At 33.5% G+C, this 20,711-nt stretch overlaps 2 protein-coding genes across 2 annotated transcripts; one reads left to right on the top strand and one right to left on the bottom strand.

The window, feature by feature from the left end:
- Positions 1–341: 341 nt before the first annotated feature.
- LOC7461736 (subtilisin-like protease SBT4.14) lies at positions 342–5,374 on the bottom strand. The gene is made up of 11 exons (XM_024594698.2): positions 5,023–5,374; positions 4,822–4,916; positions 4,584–4,681; positions 4,338–4,481; positions 4,118–4,223; positions 3,415–3,928; positions 3,228–3,322; positions 1,683–1,907; positions 1,496–1,604; positions 1,189–1,402; positions 342–1,104 (listed from the first exon to the last, which is right to left on the bottom strand). Exons 1-11 carry the CDS (start codon positions 5,119–5,121, stop codon positions 563–565), a joined length of 2,241 nt encoding a protein of 746 aa, XP_024450466.1. The 5' UTR covers positions 5,122–5,374; the 3' UTR covers positions 342–562.
- A 6,042-nt stretch (positions 5,375–11,416) lies between these two features.
- Positions 11,417–18,787, top strand: LOC7461735 (lysophospholipid acyltransferase LPEAT2). The gene is made up of 14 exons (XM_002302517.4): positions 11,417–11,962; positions 12,358–12,538; positions 12,680–12,739; positions 13,060–13,223; positions 13,324–13,387; positions 13,498–13,566; positions 13,855–13,950; positions 14,575–14,619; positions 15,433–15,503; positions 16,250–16,316; positions 16,700–16,750; positions 17,866–17,976; positions 18,071–18,118; positions 18,338–18,787. Exons 1-14 carry the CDS (start codon positions 11,505–11,507, stop codon positions 18,503–18,505), a joined length of 1,653 nt encoding a protein of 550 aa, XP_002302553.1. The 5' UTR covers positions 11,417–11,504; the 3' UTR covers positions 18,506–18,787.
- Positions 18,788–20,711: the final 1,924 nt, after the last annotated feature.

Raw genomic sequence — 20,711 nt, 5'->3', positions numbered from 1 at the left:
TTTGTTAAGAAGGGCCAGCCTGGAACGTGACAAGAGGTGCAGAGAGTTCTTAATTTAGAGTATGGTGCCAACTATCTTGTTTACCAAAATATTTCTTTATTTCAAGGCTTCGAAACATGAAGCCTTGTTGATTTTTCCAAATAAAATAATTTTGTGGTTTTTTTAGGAACGGTTAACCTTTGTTCTTTCATATACTAAGTAATCTGTCTTCTTCTCCATTGAACTTTGCACTGTAAGATGAGGGCAGTCCTTGCTTTAATCTAATCCCTTCCACTAATGTTGAAATTAAGCAAGATCTAATCCCTTTATACAATTAAGGCAAGCATTTCAGCCTTCCTGGGTAAATGCAATTTCTTAATCACTTTCAGCTTATCATTGTTTGGCATGCCAAGAATTGGCAAATTCATCTAGAATCGGATGTACACCAAAATTTACCAAGGCAATCATCAACAAACTATATCAGCATGACATAATTTACCAAGTCCAGTACACACACACAAACTCGTATGGTTGTATATAATACAGAGTACTTCTTTCCCATTATCAGATTTGTATTTGAGTATTAGTCCAGTGGTTTAAAAATAACGATGGGGCTCTTCACAATGTGCTGATTGCTTTTCCATACGAGTGAACCTGACAACATTTGAGAACTTGGCATCGGTTTTGCCTTGACCACAACCTTAAAACTTCGCTTCTGCGAGGAACGAGAGAAGGAGAGGCTCATAGGTTTTACCACGATATCTACTCCTTTAGGAGCCTGGATGGTTGCATTGTAGATGGAAGGAGAAGGACCTACATTGGTAACTGTCCTTATAAAAACACCGACGGTCGGTTCATGCTTATTTTTTACACTAAGTTGCATAGTCGGATAGTTGAGAGCATCATAGCCAATTCCAGGAAGCAATGAGGAGCAATTTACGGATTTTGAACCAACTAAAACAGCTAAGGAGGATCTGTTATAGCCTTCGTGACATAGGAACTGAATGTAAGACATCTCATCCATGTCATAGACCAAGCCAGGGTTTCTAGCTTTATCAGGATTTACTTGACCAGCACCGTAGGCAAATTCTGCATCGTTGTTCACTCTTGAGCTCATAGGTTTTGCTTGACAAAGATTGGATGGAAGTGTAAGCAGGACAGTTGATTATAACTGAATTGGGAACTACTGAAGCAGGAATATATTTTTACCTGTTGTCAGGATGGCGGATTTGATTGCTGCTGCGGTCCAATTTGGATGGAATGACTTTATATAGGCGGCTACCCCAGCAACATGAGGGCAAGCCATGGAAGTCCCTGACATAAGAGAAAATCTTGAGTGCTGTGTATCACCTTTCAGCCCGGTGAGCGACCTCAAGGGAGTGTATGATGCCAAAATGTCAATTCCTGGTGCTGCGACGTCGGGCTGTGTCACTCAAAATTAATCAAACAATAAGCTTAGGCGTCAGGTATTTATAGAAATCAATCTTGTTTGAGTTTTTTTCCCTTAATAATATACCTTGAGAATGCGTTCTGATCCTGGATTTGGACCCCGAGACGAAAAGGAAGCGATAAAAGGAGCAGGGACTTTCACTTCTTGGGTTCTGTATATCACTGCTGATGGAGATCTGTTTTTATCGAAGTTAGTCAGCCTGAGGACAATATAACAGAAACTGGGAATAGAAAAGAATAGGAATACGAATTACTTGGTGGAATGTATATAATTATTGACTTTGTCGCTGACGGTGGCATTGACTACGGTTGCTGGTGCCATAAAAATCTGGGCTGCATCAAGATATTGCTCACTCTCAAGAATAGTGCCTTTTCCTCCAATTCCTTTAACAACAGAGTCAGCACCCCATACTTCTAACTCACACAAGACAAGCTTCCCTTTCACCTTCTTAGGGTCCAACGAGCCATCGGCACAGAACCTGTGATGAAGTTTAGAACCATTACCTAATAAATCTTTCACTGCATATTGCTTGACAAACGAACTAGCAGAAACTGTAGCAAATTGATTTAAAACACGGTTGGTCAGATATATTTATTTGAGGTTAAACTAAATGTGAGATCCATTTAATTACATTTGTGAAGTATTTATTGAAAATTGACCTTTAATATAAATATTTTAACATAAAATATTCACATATTTTAAATTAATTATGTGTAAATAAAAAAATTAATTTCAAATAACTTTTAACTGATAATTTTTTTCAAATCCAAAACCTCAATCTCATATTAAAAAAAAAATTAAGATTTATGTGACTTAGATAATGGTGGCTTGAGAAGTTAAAATTAGGCCTATAAAACAACGAAAACTTTAGGCTTTGTGGGCACCAAAGCTTAAATTTAAGTTAACTGTAAAATAATTTTTTAACTCAAAAAAATTATTTTTTATCAGCTCATTAATTAAGTAACTAATCTAATCAAAATTAACTTCCACTACATAAACTTTTATTTAAAAAAAAAGGAAAATGTTAGGTTTTATTTGTATATATTTCCACCACCTAAACTTCCCCCCTTTTTTTATAAAGGAAAATGTTATGTTTTATTTGTATTTTATGGCAAGTATTTAAAGAGTTAAAATAGTGAAACTAAATTCTATTTAACAGAATTAAATTCATACATCATAAAAAAAAATTCATAAAAAAACAGAATTAATTCATATATCATCCCCCCCCCCCCCCAAAAAAAAAAAAAAAATTCTTGTATAAATAGGTGCTCTAGGCGGTGTATCTACTAAACATCATAGCAAAACCATTCTGCTACCTACAGCTTTTTGATTCCTTCAATTTTCCTTTCCTACTTGCTGTCTACATTATAGAACTTTGGAATTTGAGTGTTTTTTTAAGTTTCTAGGATGTCGTTGGAATTCCAGGAGATTAGTTGCATACAAATTGTTTGTAGCCTTGAAGATAATTTTTTAATTCTTGACAATATTGCTTTTAATTTTGTTATTTCATCCAAAATTCATCAACAAGTAGATATAATTTAAACATTTGGTATATATTTCATTGCATATATATAATTATACGTAGTTTGGTGATTTTATGCTCAAGATAATTCTACAATTTTTTATCTATAAATCAAAGAATTTTTGTGCTCATTTAATTTAATATATACTATTCTATGCAATGTACATACACATGCAATTTATTCTGCTAGCTATTAATTTACAATGTTATATTTATATAGAATAAGGTGGCTACGTGAACTAAACAGTTAGCATTTATTTTTTTTCCAAACAGTACCTTGCACCCTCATCGCTTCTAGAGTAACCAGCATCTGCCCCACTGACAATTGGATATAATTTTTGTTTTGGTTCAAATGTGTTCACTCCAATACCCTACGTCACATTAAATGCAAAAACATCATTATAATCTGTTGTCTGAAATATATTCAATCTGAATTTAGTATTCTGGGATGTTGAACAATTACCGAGACAATCTTCCCATTGCCTAACTCAACTTTGCTCCTGAACTCCCTGTCAATGCCACTAGCTGCAACGGTCAAGAGCCATGGCGCATGGTTCGCCACGGAACTTGAAGATGGTCCATCATTTCCACCTGAGGCCACTGTGATAATTCCGTTCTTCATGGCATGGAATGCACCTATGGCTATTGCATTTGATACATAATCAGCGCTCACTCCACCAATGGATATTGATAGAACATCAACACCATCATGTATAGCAGCTTCAAATGCAGCAAGTAGGTCCATATCTGAGCAACCAGAGCTGACCCAACACACTTTATACATGGCTACCCTAGCGTCTGGCACTGCACCACGAGCAACCCCTCTTGCTAGCCCAAATAGGCTGGCATCTGGAACTAGGTTTCCTGCTAGTGTGGATGATGTGTGTGTCCCGTGGCCATCCACATCTACTGGAGATAAGATGTCACTGGGATCCGGATTGCCGTCGAGCTTGAAGTATCTAGCCCCTACAAGCTTGCTTTAAGATCCGAGATGAGGTGGGGAAAAAACAAGAAAGAAAGAACTCAGAGATTAAACCAATGCAACTCCTATCAACTAGTGATCATCAAAGATTGAAAGAAGTACCGGAACGAATTCTAAAAATTTATATCCGTGTGGGAGGGGGAAAAAATAACAATTCTGTTTTATTTACAATACAGAAATTTACTTGTTGCATCCTGAGAAATTAGCATAGTGACTGCAAGTGCCTCTCCATTTTCTAGGTGGAGGGCCAAAACCATCATCCTTAAAGCTCTCAGACTGCGGAGTGATCCCTGTTATACACCCCAAGAAACGGAATTTTTTTTTTATATAGTAATAACTGTTTTGCTGTTGTGAAAAGAAACTTAAAACAGAAGTTACTTCAGTCATCAAGAAGATTCAAAAACCTGTATCCAGTAGACCCACAACTATGTTCCTCTCCATTTTCAGGTTTCTTTTTGCAGTGCTAGGAAGCCCAATAAAATCCCATGATTTGGTTGTGTGGAGTTTGTGATACCGATTTGGAAACACGGAAAGAACTTCGTCCAGGACTGAACATTAATATTCACACCAGGAATAAACTGGATCAAAATCCAAAACTGGAATCTATAATATTACCAAGGAAACATACACGAATGGAGCGTTACACATACGTGACAGCTTTCTGGCTTCCGCTTTAGATAGCTTTGCAGCAAATGCATTGAAGATCTTTGTGTAGCTATATATGATGGACTCCTTAGCTTCTAGATCACTGTTTCACATAAAAAGAATAAACATCTGCAGGTATGGCTATTCCACCCTCAAATCGAATATCAGACGATTATATAAGGCCATGTATTAACTGCACAATCAAGAGTGAGCAGTTTGAAGGGAGCTAGAAAGTGGACTTACCTTCTCTTGATGGACGACAGAACATCAATATGTGTTTGCACCGCAGAGACATTATTGATCACCGGTTGATCTCCAAGATAAACAATAAAGAATTCCTGTTCATTTAACAAGATTCAGAATTATTGCACTGGAAGATGAATGACACGTTAGAAAGTGAAAACATATATAGAGATGTCTATTATGCAGGAGATAAATCAAAACCTTCTGTTCATCTTCAGTTGCAGCAGAAAAACCTAGCAAGATGAAGATTAGAACATTTGAAAGAAGAATGGAAGGAATAATCAATTTCTTCCTTGACATGCTGTTGCTGGGAGGATTAATTAAGGTCTTGGTGCAAATCTTCAGGACTTGTAATTTAGTTTATCAATAGCAGCACTTCAAACAAGCTCCAAAGATGATAAGAACCAGAAACGTGTACTTATTCAGTTCTGTTTGATGAGGTACTAGGTTGGGAAACCTTAAAAGAAAGAAAACAAAATCATGGTGCTCTTATTCTCTCGTCAATCAATGTCATAGATAGCTCAGTTTGGGATTGCTTCTTTTGGAGGGACTTTGTCCACCATTTCCTTTTCCTTTTTGTATGCTATCAATCCCCAAAACCCTCTGAACCGTACATAACAGAGTTCCTATATTAGAAAATGAAGAAACCCTAATACTACTAAACTTGGAAAGTAAATAAAATAAAATATAGTTACCTAATAAGATTCCTGGCCTAAATAAATTAAAATTGCCTGTATTTCGGAATTAATAAAGATACACAGATTACAATAAATATTATTAAGGCAGAAACCAATTAATTGTAGCATTGATTGCCATCCTGATTAGTCGATATGAGGCATAACATCTCAAATGGCCGCACTTCAGCTGAGGGATGGTATTATCCATAAACTTTCTTACACTACAGTAAGCTAGTGTCTTGGCTAACCTGCTTCTGCCACACCATCTGTTTGGCATAGTGGAAATGACAGATATAAAGTTTAAAACTAGAAATCTTCGGACATAAATGATACATAACCTTAAAAGATCATTGTCAAATTAGGAGAAGTTGCTTGAAAACAAAGTGCCAATAACATCAAGACCCTCCTTGAAGTCCAATTCAAGCAATTCAACTCTTTCAACATATGAGAATAGAATTTAGGATATTGGCTTAAAGTTTCCTTAAGAGACAGTTTAACTGGAATGGCCCTTAGTTTTTTTTTCTTACAGCAATGCAAGTGGCTTTAGTTTATCTTTAGAAAGACATCCCCATCAGGCTAGGCCCAGGACTGAATGAAGTTGATGCTTAGATTCATAACCAAGATTTGGTCTTTGATTTAAACAAATACAAACTTGAACTTAAAGAGAAAAAAAAGTACTTGAAATAACCTTAAAGAGAATAAAATTAAAGAATAAACTTGATTTACTTGAAAAGCTTAACCAAGTGTTGGTCTCGGGAGTAGGTAAAACTAAGCAAAGAAAAGGGATTTGGAATTGAAAGGTTTAACCTTGATTGAAAAAACTAAAATGGATTCCTAATCCCATATTAAGACTAACATTTGTAATTTTATAATTAAAATCTTTTTTTCTTTCCATGCTGATCATTTTTATAATCGGAAAAATATATATAATTTTTCAATAAATATAAAATATGCTTAAATATAAAGTAATATATAAAGTAATGAGGTTTGGTATAAGTCGGCAAAAAAATACTTTTATATAGTAAGTGTTGCACCAACTTATCAAGAGTAAGCCATATAAATGTATTTTCAATCTTAGTTATAAAATTTGAACTAGCTATGTGGATCGATTTAAGACTTGGCTATCCAAGACTTAGACTAGTTCAAGATGAAAAAACAAATAAATAAAGGATTGACTTGATCTGACCTGACAAAAACCCGAGTTGATCCAATTTAGTCCTTAATCAGTTGACTATTTTTGAAAAAAAAAAGTTAAAATGATGTTATTTTAATTTTAAAAAAAAATTGAGTTGAAGTAATACATAAAGTAATGAGGTTTGGTATAAGTCGGCAAAAAGATACTTTTATATAGTAGGTGTTGCACCAACTTATCAAGAGTAAGCCATATAAAGGTATTTTTAATCTTAGTTATAAAATTTGAATTAGCTACGTGGATCGATTTAAGACCTGGCTATCCAAGACTTAGACTAGTTCAAGATGAAAAAACAAATAAATAAAGGATTGACTTGATCTGACCTGATAAAAACCCAAGTTGATCCAGTTTAGTCTTTAATCAGTTGACTATTTTTGAAAAAAAAGTTAAAATAATGTTATTTTAATTTTTTAAAAAAATTGAGTTGAAGTAATACATAAAGTAATGAGGTTTGGTATAAGTCGGCAAAAATATACTTTTATATAGTAGGTGTTGCACCAGCTTATCAAGAGTAAGCCATATAAAGGTAATTTTAATCTTAGTTATAAAATTTGAATGAGCTATGTGGATGGATTTAAGACCCGACTATCCAAGACTTAGACTAGTACTTCAAGTTGAAAAAATAAATAAATAAAGGATTGACTTGATTTGACCTGACAAAAACCCGAGTTGATCCAATTTAGTTCTTAATTAGTTGACTATTTTAAAAAAAAACGTTAAAATGATTTTATTTTACTTTTTTAAAAAAATTGAGTTAAAGTAATACATAAAGTAATGAGGTTTGGCATAAGTTGACAAAAATATACTTTTATATAATAGGTGTTACACCAACTTATCAAGAGTAAGCCATACTTATAAAATTTGAATTAGCTATGTGGAACGATTTAAGACCTGACTATCCAAGACTTAGACTAGTACTTCAAGTTGAAAAAATAAATAAATAAAGGATTGACTTGATCTGACCTGTTAAAAACCCGAGTTGATCTTGTTTAATTCTTAATCAGTTGACTATTTTTGAAAAAATAAATTAAAATAATATTATTTTAATTTTTTAAAAAAATTGAGTTGACCATCCTTACCTATAATCCCGATAAGAATTTATAATTATGATTTTAATAACACACTTGTATAGAAATAGTGTTTTTGAATATTTTTGTTTATGTTTTTTGTTTAATAACTTTAAAGTAAGGTGATTAAAAAAGTTTGATATTCAATATGTATCAAACCCATGTAAAAGATATATTTGAAAAAAATATGATGAAATTTAAGAATAAAAGTAGTTATAAATAAGGAATGTGTGTACTTTATATTGAATACTATTTATCTTTCTAATTGATCAAAATTCAATATACCTCGCATTGAATATAATAATAATAAAAATAATAATAATTTATCATTGCATGATAAAAAAAAGAAGAGAAAAATTTTATTAAAGGAAAAATATTTAGTGTTGAAAAAAAAAAAAACTGGTTAGAGAGTTTAAATAATCACTAGACCATCTTCTTTAACAAAACCCAACACAATTCTAATTATAGAAATTATGTTTGATAACATGGTTCAACATGTTTTTTTTTTAATTATTTTTTTTTAAAAAAAATATTAAATTGATATTTTTATATATTTTTAATAATTTTGATATAATTATATTAAAAAATTTAAAAATCTATTACTTTAATTAAAATCTTTTAAAGTAGCCTAAACCCTACTAATAAACAAACCAGGAAACCCTACTCTCCATGTTCCTCCTCACACATCTCTGCCGCCAAAAACCTTTCTCCCTCGCGCGCCACATCTTGTCCTCCACAGCCTCTTCAAAACTCCACGACATCTACTGCTACCATAATCAATTGTAAAAAATATTTTTTTAACACAACATAAAATATAAAATATACGATATAAACTCAAATAATAATTTCATATTATAAAATTATAAAAAAATATTTTAACTAATTATATATTAATAATTTAATAAATAATGAAATAAACAATATAAATATCCAAACACCTTAAAATACATAATTCAAATAAAAATTCATATATGGCTTAAATAACTTAAAAATACAATATAATATAATTATGTCCATAAAATTTCATTAACTTAAAAATTAACAAATCTAAAACAAACAATCTGTTTAAAAATCAATATATGCATTAACAATGATGTATAGTGTAGAGAGTTGGGCAAAATACAAAAAAAAAAAAACATACATGTATATAGTTAAATTCCTGATTGAATCAAGTTGAGTTGAAGTTAAATAAGCTACTAAAACCCTGATTGAATCAACCTGATTTTATTGTGTTAATATTTTATATGGTTAAATTAGAAATTCAATTCTAAATTAAACTTTCAAGTAATCACATAATGAAATGTAAAATTAAACTTTCAATCACAAATTGTGAAGTGATGGTTAAATTAGAAATTCAATTCTAAATTAAATTTTCAAGTAATCACATAATGAAATGTAAAATTAAACTTTCAATCACAAATTATGAAGTGGAGTGTCAGGGAACTCAGACAGGAAAGCAGTAAATTTTTTAATTTTTGTCAAACTTGTAAAATCGGTCTGATTTTACTGAGTTTGACCGATTTCAAATTTTTAACTTGATTTTACATATTTTATATATATATATATATATTAACTCGTAAAATCATATAATTTTACAAATCAATTTGTAATTTTAACAACAATAACCACCACCACCTTCCCTCTCCCCTGAAAACTCCCAAACCCCACCAAGAATAAAAAGAGGCAAAACTTTTTCTATTTTCTTGATCAAACCCACAAGAAACCCCTACTCTCTGACTTGGCATTTGATTCCCGTTTCAGTCACACAGAGAGTAATCCAAATATGAGGCCCATCGGGCTTAGAGATCCCAAGTACTCACCTTTGGGTAGGGTCGGTTGGACCGGACATGGACTGTAGTTTGTGTGTTGGTTGTGGACCGTGAAGCGAAGACCTCGTTTGGAAATGTAGCGGAAACGAAGATTTGCCAAAATTTAGATTTGTTTTTTTGTTTAAAATTATTTTTTTATATTTTAAAATTGTTTTAATATATTAATATTAAAAATAAATTTTTAAAAATAAAAAATATTATATTGATATATATATATATATTTTAAAATATTTTAAAACAAACCACGAATACAATCTTAAACACTCTAAAATTAGTTATTGATAGGGATAAGTAATGATGATCATCGGGCCAACCTCAATTTATTTTTATAAATCAAAATGATGTCGTTTTGGTTAAAAAAATAAATAGTCAACGGGTTACAACCAGGTTACCAGGTTAACCCGCCGTATTACCTGGATTTTTAACTTTTCTTATTTTTTCTTAAACTTGGTCTGGTTGCGGCCTCAGGTCAGCCAGGTCTTGGATCGACCCAGCAAGCCGAGTCGGGTTTTAAAACTATGAACTCAAATCGACTCAAATCTTTATATATATAAATTTGTTTTTCAAAATTCATCGCTGAACAATTTTTTTATTGAGAAGTGTACTTTGTTGGAGTTTTTTTTATTGTCTTCTATGTAATCAATCTCAGCCTCGTGAACATTGTAACACAGGTTGAATTTCATCTTCTTTTTTTTTTTTAGGTTTTTTAAAATTTTTTAGTTTTTGTTGCAAATTGATATTCTGCCTCTTTGTTTTTTGACAGCAATGAGCAGCGGCAATGATGTACATCATGGGGGCTGAGATCTAAATTATTGTGACCACTCTCTTCCCTTGATGTCAAAACCTCCAGAGGAATTGGGAAAAATAAGATTACGCTTACTCTGCTGTGAATCAGATGGGTTTGGCAGGCTGTTTATGATACAGATATCACTGTCATATGAGAATCTCAGGCCATTTATCTAATATTAGATATTTCAGAGTTTTGAAGCAGAACATGCAGGACCAGTACCGAGGAATCTTGTAAATCTAGATCCGTAAATGAAGGTATTCTTTGAATAACTGAGATATGTCTTCCACATGATGGCTAATGATTGATTTTTTCATGTGCAAAATACTGCTCGCCACCTTTGAATCTGGAAAAAGTTAGCTGAGTTTAGTTCTCATTTGAAGACTCATGCTGTTTTTTTTTTTAATACATGTCCGGGCTAGTTTATATGTACCTCAACTAATTTTATGGGTTCTGAAGTTAACGATCATGTAAATCTCTAATAGCTATGAGATTTGTAAAACTCGAACCGATAACTTTTAGAAAAGAAACTTAAAACTTGACTAATTAAATATACCCTTCAGAATTCTCATGTGATATTTTAAGCAGACCAACATTTGCTCGTAGTCTTTTAAGAATATGAGTTTCGCTTTGGTTTTCTCACTATCATCAGAAGCTCTTGTCTTTTTATTTTTTTCCGATGATTTCATATAATAATTATTAGTTTTTAAAATTGTAGTTACATCACCTAAATTTTCTTCACCGAATATTTACCATATATATTATTGATTTTATCAAAAATAAAATTTTAAAAATAAATAAAATATTATTTTAATATATTTTTAAATAAAAAATAAAAATTATTCTATTAAACTAACTCTAAATTGATTTCGGTTTTGCAAAAGACACAAAAGAACATAAAAAAAAGAGAAAAAAAAAAGAGCCACATGAGGACATCGTGGGAGATAACATTAAAAAAACAAAAAAAAACCCATTCACTCGTTGCCTTTCTAAGAAACCAAACAAATAAAAGTAAACAATCCATCCACCTCTCCGTCACTCCTTCCACCTCCAATTAGCAAAAAAAAAAAAAAAAAAAACCAAAAAATTCCTTCCCTGAAACCCCTCACCTCACCTCACTAACCATCAACAATGGCAAACCATGATCTTGAATCCCCTCTCCTCTGCTCACAACTTTCTGATTCTCCACATCTAATCCTCTCCGTTCCTGACTCTGACTTCACCATTCAACAATCTAATAACAGCCACCACAACCACAACCCTAGCCCTAACCCCAATACTTCTTCTCGCAACCCTTTTGAATTCCTCGGCTCAGATGGACTATCAGTACCCGCACCATCGACCCTGGATCCGTTTAAAAATGATACGCCTTATATTGAGGGATTATATGAATTGATTAAGATTGTGATTTGTTTGCCAATTGCAATTGCAAGATTGGTGCTTTTTGGGGTTTGTTTGGCTATAGGATATGTTGCAACAAAAATTGCATTAGAAGGATGGAAGGACATGCATAATCCTATGCCCAAATGGAGGTCTAGGTTAATGTGGGTCACTAGGGGTTGTGCTCGCTGTATTTTGTTCTCTTTTGGGTATGTTAAATTTCTCTTTTTAGGGTCTGTTTGATTGCTTAAAGGATTTTTTTGTGCGCGAGCGATTTATTAGGGTTAGTTGTTTTCAGTTTTGGTTATTTAGTTGACGGGGATTGAGGTTTTTTTTTTTTGGAGGGTTATGTTGAATTAATTTTTACCCTTTTTTTTAATTAATGACCTGTTTTTTGTAGAAGTTTGAAACTTTCTGGTCTGCTTAGTTGTTGGAAAAAAGAATTGATTTTTTTATGTACTTGATGGGGTTTTGATTATTAATATTGCGGGCATTACTTGTAGGAAACAATGGGGATTTTATATTCTTAAAGAATTGACTTTTATGCGATACTCGATTGAAGGTAATTGATGTGATTTATTTTGTGGTTTGGTTGGTGTTGCAGTTATCATTGGATTAAAAGAAAAGGAAAGCTTGCTCCAAGAGAAATTGCACCAATCGTTGTGTCTAATCATGTATCATATATTGATCCAATTTTTTATTTTTTTGAATTCTTCCCTACAATTGTTGCGGCCGAGTCACACGATTCTATGCCCTTTGTTGGAACTATTATTAGAGCAATGCAGGTAATCTTATTGCAAAGCATCACATTAGGTGCAATTGACTGGGTTTTTTACGCGCCGCCCCCCCCCCCCCCAAAAAAAAAAGAGTAAATAAATAAATAATTGCTTTTAATTGGCACTTTTCTTGTTTTGCTGTGTTCACAGGTGATATATGTAAATAGGTTTTTGCCATCATCAAGGAAGCATGCTGTTAATGAAGTAAAGGTAGAAAGTTTCTATAATATTTACTAGTTATGCTTCATTTATTCAATAATATTAGTGGTTAGTGAATAACATTAATTATCTAATGCTCAGATTCATGAAAATGCACCTAATTTGTGAATGCTCTTTTCTGTCTGGATGTCTTAAACTTGTCACTGTGTTGTTTCAGTAGTAGTCCCAGTAGATCTTGAAAACCTAACAAGTCTATAAAATTGGGAAATGCAGCAGGGCATATTATGCTTAGTTTGCAAAATAAATCTAAATAATTTTATCAATTTATAAGCTATTTGATACAGAAATGTGCTTTCAAGATCTGAATACAGAGAAAAGCTTCATGTGATAAATTTCCTCGAGTGCTTTTGTTTCCTGAGGGAACGACTACTAACGGAAAGGTTCTTATTTCATTCCAACTTGGAGCATTCATCCCTGGTTATGCAATTCAACCCATAATTGTCCGCTATCCCCATGTTCACTTTGATCAATCTTGGTATGGCTTTCTTCATTCATGGAAATTCCTTATTGACTGTCTAGCCTGTCTCTAATGGTGTTTGGTCAACCTTACTTACCATGTTTTCTGTTTTTATTAGGGGGAATATTTCTTTGGGAATGCTCATGTTTAAAATGTTTACACAGTTTCACAATTTTATGGAGGTATGCTTTCTTGTTACCTGTTAAATATGATCCTGGGTTACCATGTAATACAGTGACCTTAAGCTCTTATACATTCAAATAATTGTAATGATTCATTTTAAATTGAACAGGTAGAATATCTACCAGTTGTTTCACCCCTTGACAATTGCGAAGAAAATCCTGCTCATTTTGCCAAGAGGGTAAGTAATTGATTTAATTCGTTTACTTTCAGTTCTTTGATTGATTGGACTTTTTTTTAATTTCCTTTTCTTTTTTCTTGACGTGCAAATGCTCAGTATACTGTTGCTCGTTATGGACCTGTATTGTTTTTTATTTTTCTGTACGCATCTGTATTCCTTTGATGTTTGCAAATGCTCAGTATTCTGCTGCTCGTTATGGACCTGTATTGTTTTTTATTTTTCTGTCCGCATCTGTATTCCATTGATGTTTGCTAATACTGATACATTGATGAATATGAATCGATGCAGACTAGCCATGCTATTGCTTCTGCTCTCAATGTTGTTCAAACGTATCACTCTTACGGCGACGTGATGCTTCTCATGAAAGCATCCGAGTCGAAGCAGGTATAACATCTCTTTGTCAGCATCTGCCTCTCAAATTATCTTGCTTATGGGTTTGCACCACATTGTGAAGTATTTGATTGGTGTGTTTAGGGAATGAGCATGAAAGAGTAATGATACAGGTTGACTTAAGAATATCTGGTTTGCTTTGTGTTTCCAGGACTTAACATCTCACACTGCTTTTAAGTCTGGAGTTCTAAGCTTACACCTAATAAGTCATAACTTCTTTATGTGATGATTAGACATGAAACAAATTAGAAAGAAATATTGGTGTTGATCCGGTGTGGCCTTATCTCGAGTTCCTGACACTGAGGGACTGGACATCTCAAATCCTTTGATACTCTTGAGCTGAACTGGACATTTTCCTCATTTATTGGCAACCATGTCTTTTCTGTTTGGTGTAAAAACATGTAGTACATCAAACTGGCTCTATTTTTCTTCTGTGTATATAATGTGTTTGCTGCATCTTGCTAGCATAGTTATTGCATGATGGAGCCTTACATATCAATGTGTATTAGTCTGATTAATTTGTTTAATACAATAAGAAGTTGACATTGTTGTCAGAGGAACTAAAAGGTAGTGGCATTCGTGCTGATATTTCATTTTTCTCGTGACATTGTTTTACAGGAGAAGCCCTCAAGTTATATGGTTGAAATGGCTAAGGTGGAATCAGTAAGTATTTTGATTCAAATGCTTTTAATTTGAGTTTCTTGTTAATTAAGAAAATTGAACCAGAATTATATATCTGATCTAGATAAAGAAATGGATTATTTTTCTGTGTTTTTGCCTTTTGTCTTTGGTTATGCTAAAATGCTCGTGTTCTAATTTTGAATTTTCTTCCTTGTAACTGTAGCAAGACACCTGTGGGTGCTTGTCTGATAAGCTGGTAAAGTCACATGTGGTTTTGATACTAAAGACCCTTTCTCACCTCTAGTTGGGGTTTCCAGTGAGGATGAGTGCTTTCATAGAAATAACACAGTAGCAAAATCATTTTCAGATATTGCTCTTACCTGTAGTTTTGAAGTAATTGACAATGCAGGACGGATTTTCCTGAAGATTTCTGGGGAAAAAGAAAGAAGAAAGAAAATCGATCCTCATATTTCTTGGTTGGGATTGTAGTATAAAAGCTAACTCGTGTTTTTTGGGTGATTGTGTGTGTGAGTTTGAGAGATCAAGATGAATTGGTTGCTGCTCTTTACTCTGAAAGTAGCTCACGAATTATTCAGATAAATTGTGCTTGGCCATGTTTTTGGTAACATGAGTTTCTGCAATTTGAACTATGTAGCATTTGCACATCTTTGCTTCATTCTAATGTATCGTTTTCTTAAACCCATTGAGTTGCCAGAGCATGTGGTTTCTGCAATGCACAATTAAAAAACTAAGTCCTGTAGTTTTTTGAAAAAAAAAGGCTTTGCATCATTCTTATTTCCTATTCACAGCTTATCTTACCATATTTTTACTGATGTGGTTATTTTGTTTTTTCAGTTGTTTCATGTAAGCAGTTTGGAAGCTGTGGACTTTCTCGACAAGTTTCTGTCTATGAATCCAGATGCCAGGTATTGAAGTTTTCTGAACTGAGGAATTTATTGCATGATTTAGCTTTTGATTGAAGGATACTTGAATTTAGAGGCTACTGTCTAGTTATGGACCACTAAAGTGGGATCATATGAAGAATTCGATGACAGTTCCACCCTTTAGCATTCAACTACTCAGACTACTCAATTCCCTGGCAAGCACCCCCGGGTGGAATTCTTGCACCTCTTGAACTGGCAAAACTGAAGACTGTCAAGTTCCCTTAACTGTATTGTTAGATAATTTGATGCAGTGTTTGAATTGTGGCTTCCCACTTTCCTGTGTTTGATTTGCCATACTAGCTCTCTGAGCTGTTAAGTGATCTTGTGGTGATTGCTATTTTCATTTTTCTTTATTAGGATGAATATCATGTTTATTTGATTTTATATATGACTGCCTGCGCTCCTTCCAGGCATTGTAAGTAGGCTTCTCTTCTCATCTGTCTCTCAATTCTAGTTGTTCTACAAGTCTGCAAGTTACTGCGGGAACATGCTTCCATGTTATGCTGTCCATAACTTTGGGTTTATTCTTTTATGTTGTCCATAAAATATGGTTTATTCTTCTTCTTTGTTGCTGACTGCTATGCTTAACATTGTAATGGTTTGATGATGCATCTAAAGTTTTAATTGAAAACACTGAAACTCTCATTCGTGACTATGATCATTGAAGTCCTTTTGTTTTTTCTTACTGTGATAGCAAATGCTTATGCTCTGACTCTTTCTTTCTACAGTGGTCGTGTTAAATTCCGTGACTTTTTGAGGGCTTTGAGAGTGAGGACTTGTACACTTTCAGAAGAGGTTAGTTATCCTGAAAAGTAGATTTTTGTGTAGGGCACTCAAATAAAAAAATTGTGATCTAACAATATTTGAATTAATGTTCTTGCTCATGGCTTTCTAGTTTATCTCTCTTGACTGGGTTGTGTTAAGGGTAAACAAATTGAAGATTATTATTGTACTGTGGAATGGAAATTGACCAAAGCAGCAAGGCTATATCATTTAATCATTGACAAGAAACAAGGATAGTCACTTGTGCTATATGAAATTTTTTTGAACTCTTAATATATGAAGTTTGATGTATGTAATTTATAATTGAACAGGCTGCAGATCATGATTTTTAAACTATTCTCACGCACATGATTCTGCGCTTTCTTGAGTAATAAGTGAGTTTTGTTGGATTGCAGTTATTTGGGTTCCTTGACGTAGAGAAGAAAGGATCAATTACATTCAAGCAGGTAAATTTGCCCTTGTTTGTTTCATCTTTGCCATGAATGCAGTTCACCTGCTTGAGTTAATAAGTTCAATTATCATTAGAATGGGTATTGTAATCAATTTGCGATCATAGAGACCTGAACAGCTACCAGTTGTGTGCCCATATCAGTGACTGATTGCTAACTTTTCTGGCACAACAAATCTATGGCACATTGGTAGGCAAATGGAAACCCAAGCTTCTTATCTCTCACTGAACTTAGAGATCTATGAAGTTTTATTTACAGATATTTGGCAATTCATGATCTTAAGACCAAGATTAAAGTGCTCAACCACTAGCTTCTGATGGATCCTTGAATACTCTTAACTTCATCCACTAGACTCACTGGAGTTTTACTCCATTTTGGTGGTGCAAAATTTTGGGTTTTGTCAAAAAAGATGCAAAAGATTAAAGTGCTCAACCACTAGCTTCTGATGGATCCTTGAATGCTCTTTAACTTCATCCACTAGACTCACCAAAGTGTTACTCCATTTTGGTGGTGCAAAATTTTGGGGTTTTTGAAAAAAGATGCAAAACAATGTAGCTTGTATTTTGGCCGCTGTGAACTCAATGTAAAAATGGTCCAAACTGACAGCTTTTGGCTGCTGTTTAACCCAATGCAAAAAGGGTCTAGAGATAATTATCTGCTCCTTTCTTTATCCTTTTCCAGAATTTCTTACATTTATTGGATTTCCAAATACTTTGCAAGAGCAAAGTCAATGTAAAGTGGTTCAAATTTTCAAATGTATTGATCCGCTACTTTTTTATTTTAGTTTTTTTGAATTATTTCTGTACTAATTGGAGCTCCATTTGATGCAAGAGCAAACTTAATGGATATTTAGCAGATAACACACTGTGCTTAAACGAATAAGAAAATGCTTGTGGTATGGGCCTACAACATATATGTGCTACTTAAATGGAAAAGGAACACTTTTTTTAGACTTCTACAAGGATTTCCATTGCCAGGAATGACTGAAATCATTGATATTATAGTAACTGTACACTAATAATTTTTGGCTGAAGGGATTGTGTGAAACTATGTTTTGATAGTCTCATGATATGCGGCTGGCTTTACAAGATCATATAATTTGGTCCTTGCAGTTTTTGTATGGATCAGCACATGTCTTGAAGCAACCACTATTCCGGCAAGCCTGTGAACTAGCTTTTACTGAATGTGACACCGGAGGACATGGTCTAATTTCAGAGCAAGAAGTATATTAATCCTTTCCTTTACTTGTCAATTTACTTATCTTTCATTCGGGAGAATCCTTGCTCACATTCTTGTTTTCTGTTGTGTTTTGATCAGTTGGGAGACACAATAAGACTAGCAATCCAAAACTTGGATGAGGATGAGGTAAACAGTTAGCTGATCTGTCTAATTTGTTGTAAATGAATTCCTTTTTGTGGGATTATTAATCGGATTATTATGGTAGCTGCATTCAAATTTTTGCGAAGAGACTTGTTCAATTTGATTTGCATAATATCTTCCATCCAATTTGTCTTTATTTGTTCTCTAACAAAAAAGAAAGAACAGTTTTTCATAACAAAACGTGTATTCCCTGTTTACTCGCAGATCCATGAGCTCTTCAATGTATTTGATACCGATGGTGATGGGATTGTTAGCAAGGATAGTTTTATTTCTTGTCTAAGACGGAATCCTTTGCTGATTGCACTTTTTGCACCTTGTTTGGTGCACAAGGACTCATCACAAGGTGGTCACAGGATCCTGGAGATTGTATGACAGCATGTGTTTCAGCCTTTCAGGCTTCATGTTGGGCTGTCTCATATTGTGTGTCAATTCATACCTCTTGATGGCTTGGTTTTGTTCTGAAGAGGATTTCAGGTTTAGAAGGGGTGAGAGAGGCAGGGACTGTTTTTAACCTTGCCGATGAATACAGTGTCCTCGAGAGTTTTGACTAGCCAGAAAGGTTCCTCTGTTGTATTTTACTTGGTTGTTGAACTTTGTTCTCTGTCTACCAGCGGTAGAGAAATGAAAGCATTTGCATTTTTTTCCTTGTTAAAAGCTAGCAAACTGAAATTCATCCAAATTGAGATGGTCGGTCAACTTTCATATCAATAGATAGATGTACGTTTGAAATAAAATGATTTGGTCACGAGGATGTAGTAATAACTAAGGCATCTAGTAGCCATGACTGATCGTTTGAAAGAATTTTGGACGTTCTGACAAAAAGAAGAAAAGAATGTTCCATTTTTTTAAAAAAGAAGAATTACCTGACTGAAAAATCTCTTAATTTATCTGGGCCTGGTGTTAATAGCCACCACATCGTCCCATTTGTGGATTTTATGCATGAAAAGATAAAGAGAACAAAAGGCAACCGCGTGAAAAGCATAGACCCGTCAAGAGGAGTATGTGGGCCTCTCTTTGGTGTGTAGGAATATATAGGGTATTGGCTGCACTTTAAGCCAAGACAATACCTCATTCATAGCTTCCTGTTATTTTCGTTCACGTGTTTATGGCGGGCATGTTTTTCATGACAAGGCGAGGGAGGAGGAGCAACTGGTCCCCAATGGCGAGAATCTGCCTTGCATTAGCATGCCAATCACTTCCTTCGCTATGCCCTTCTTTGTTGACTTATGTGCTCGTCTTACCATCAATTATTGTGGTTTAACATTTATTTTGGCTGATAAGTTCAACATGCATTTGCACATGTTTAACGCATAACTTCAGTTCAACAACTTGGAAGTAATTATGTGAATTGAGGTTGATTGTAGCTTTGATATGCAATTAACATTCATTGTATTGGAAGGGAGGGCTCGGATCGATCATGGTTCATGTATCTTTGACAAAGTTAGCGATTTTCTTATATTAACAAAAACTAATTGTGCATGAAAAAAACACTGTAGACCGTACTCATTTGTATTGTTTACTGAAAGAGTGCAATAAAGTCTGTCTTTCCTCTAAAAATATCAAATGCCTTGATATTGAGGGTATTTAGATATTTTCAGAGGAATCATTGATCATTAAATGATTGACCAGAAATGTATATATATTTTATTTTTATTTTTTAAGCATAGTAAAACGACAAAAATATTATTGGAAGAAAAAAAAATTGTCCTCAATAGACTTTTTAGTCTTTTCACAATGATTTTCTTGTAATTATAAGGTAAGTTAAGGAGGAATTTAGTATTTGATTAAATATAAAAAATAAAAATAAAATACACAATAAAACAACCAGAATACCCTTAGAATTAATTAAATTAAAATTAGCCTTAAAGGGTTTTTTTTTTTGGTATTTTCACAATGGTTTTTTTCCGCTATTATCAAGTTAGCTAAGAAGCAATTTGATCTTTGACTAAATATATTAAAAAAAAAGTGAAGCACCCACACCCTACAAGTGACGTGGGTGACGTATCTTGACAGCCAAAACCCACCTTTGTTAAAGACCAAGCAATAATACATTGTTTACTACATTTATAAGAGATCAAGTTTTGACCAAGAAAAATAATGTAGCCACTCTTAAACTCTTTATTATCAACACTACTAATCCATTTAAAATCGCTAAACTCATCGAGAGAGAGATCACTATGATAATTCAAGTGCAAACAAAAAGATGAAGTGTCATATAGATAACACAAGGTATGATTAATTACCAACCAATAAATATTGATGGGAGAATGCATGTATTGACATACCTTATTAGCCATGAAACATATATTAGGTCATGTGAATTTGAGATACTAGAATACACCCACTAATTGTTGGAGTTGGGTAGGATTGGGATAAGGGAACCAGTTGATTTGGATAAAAAAGAACTCACTACAATAGGAGCAACAATTGGTTTACACTCAAACATTCTAGTTTTCTCCAAAAGTTTAGCAATATAATATTGTTATGAAAGAAAATAAACCATATATAGTGGAAGAAACCTTAATGCTAAGAAAATAACGAAGTGAACCAAGGTCATGAATGAAAAACTTAGTACAAA

Source organism: Populus trichocarpa, chromosome 2 (assembly GCF_000002775.5).
Source record: "Populus trichocarpa isolate Nisqually-1 chromosome 2, P.trichocarpa_v4.1, whole genome shotgun sequence".
NCBI classification, from domain to species: domain Eukaryota; kingdom Viridiplantae; phylum Streptophyta; class Magnoliopsida; order Malpighiales; family Salicaceae; genus Populus; species Populus trichocarpa.
This window is presented reverse-complemented; position numbering and strand designations above follow the sequence as displayed.

Coding starts and splice junctions, on each gene's coding strand:
- LOC7461736 (XM_024594698.2), bottom strand. CDS start 5,121: ATGTCAAGGAAGAAATTGATTATTCCTTCCATTCTTCTTTCAAATGTT. Junction 1,605..1,682: donor AATTATATACATTCCACCAA/GTAATTCGTATT, acceptor CGATAAAAACAG/ATCTCCATCAGCAGTGATAT. Junction 1,105..1,188: donor ATCCGCCATCCTGACAACAG/GTAAAAATATAT, acceptor ATCTTTGTCAAG/CAAAACCTATGAGCTCAAGA.
- LOC7461735 (XM_002302517.4), top strand. CDS start 11,505: ATGGCAAACCATGATCTTGAATCCCCTCTCCTCTGCTCACAACTTTCT. Junction 13,224..13,323: donor GTTCACTTTGATCAATCTTG/GTATGGCTTTCT, acceptor TGTTTTTATTAG/GGGGAATATTTCTTTGGGAA. Junction 13,567..13,854: donor CTGCTCATTTTGCCAAGAGG/GTAAGTAATTGA, acceptor GAATCGATGCAG/ACTAGCCATGCTATTGCTTC.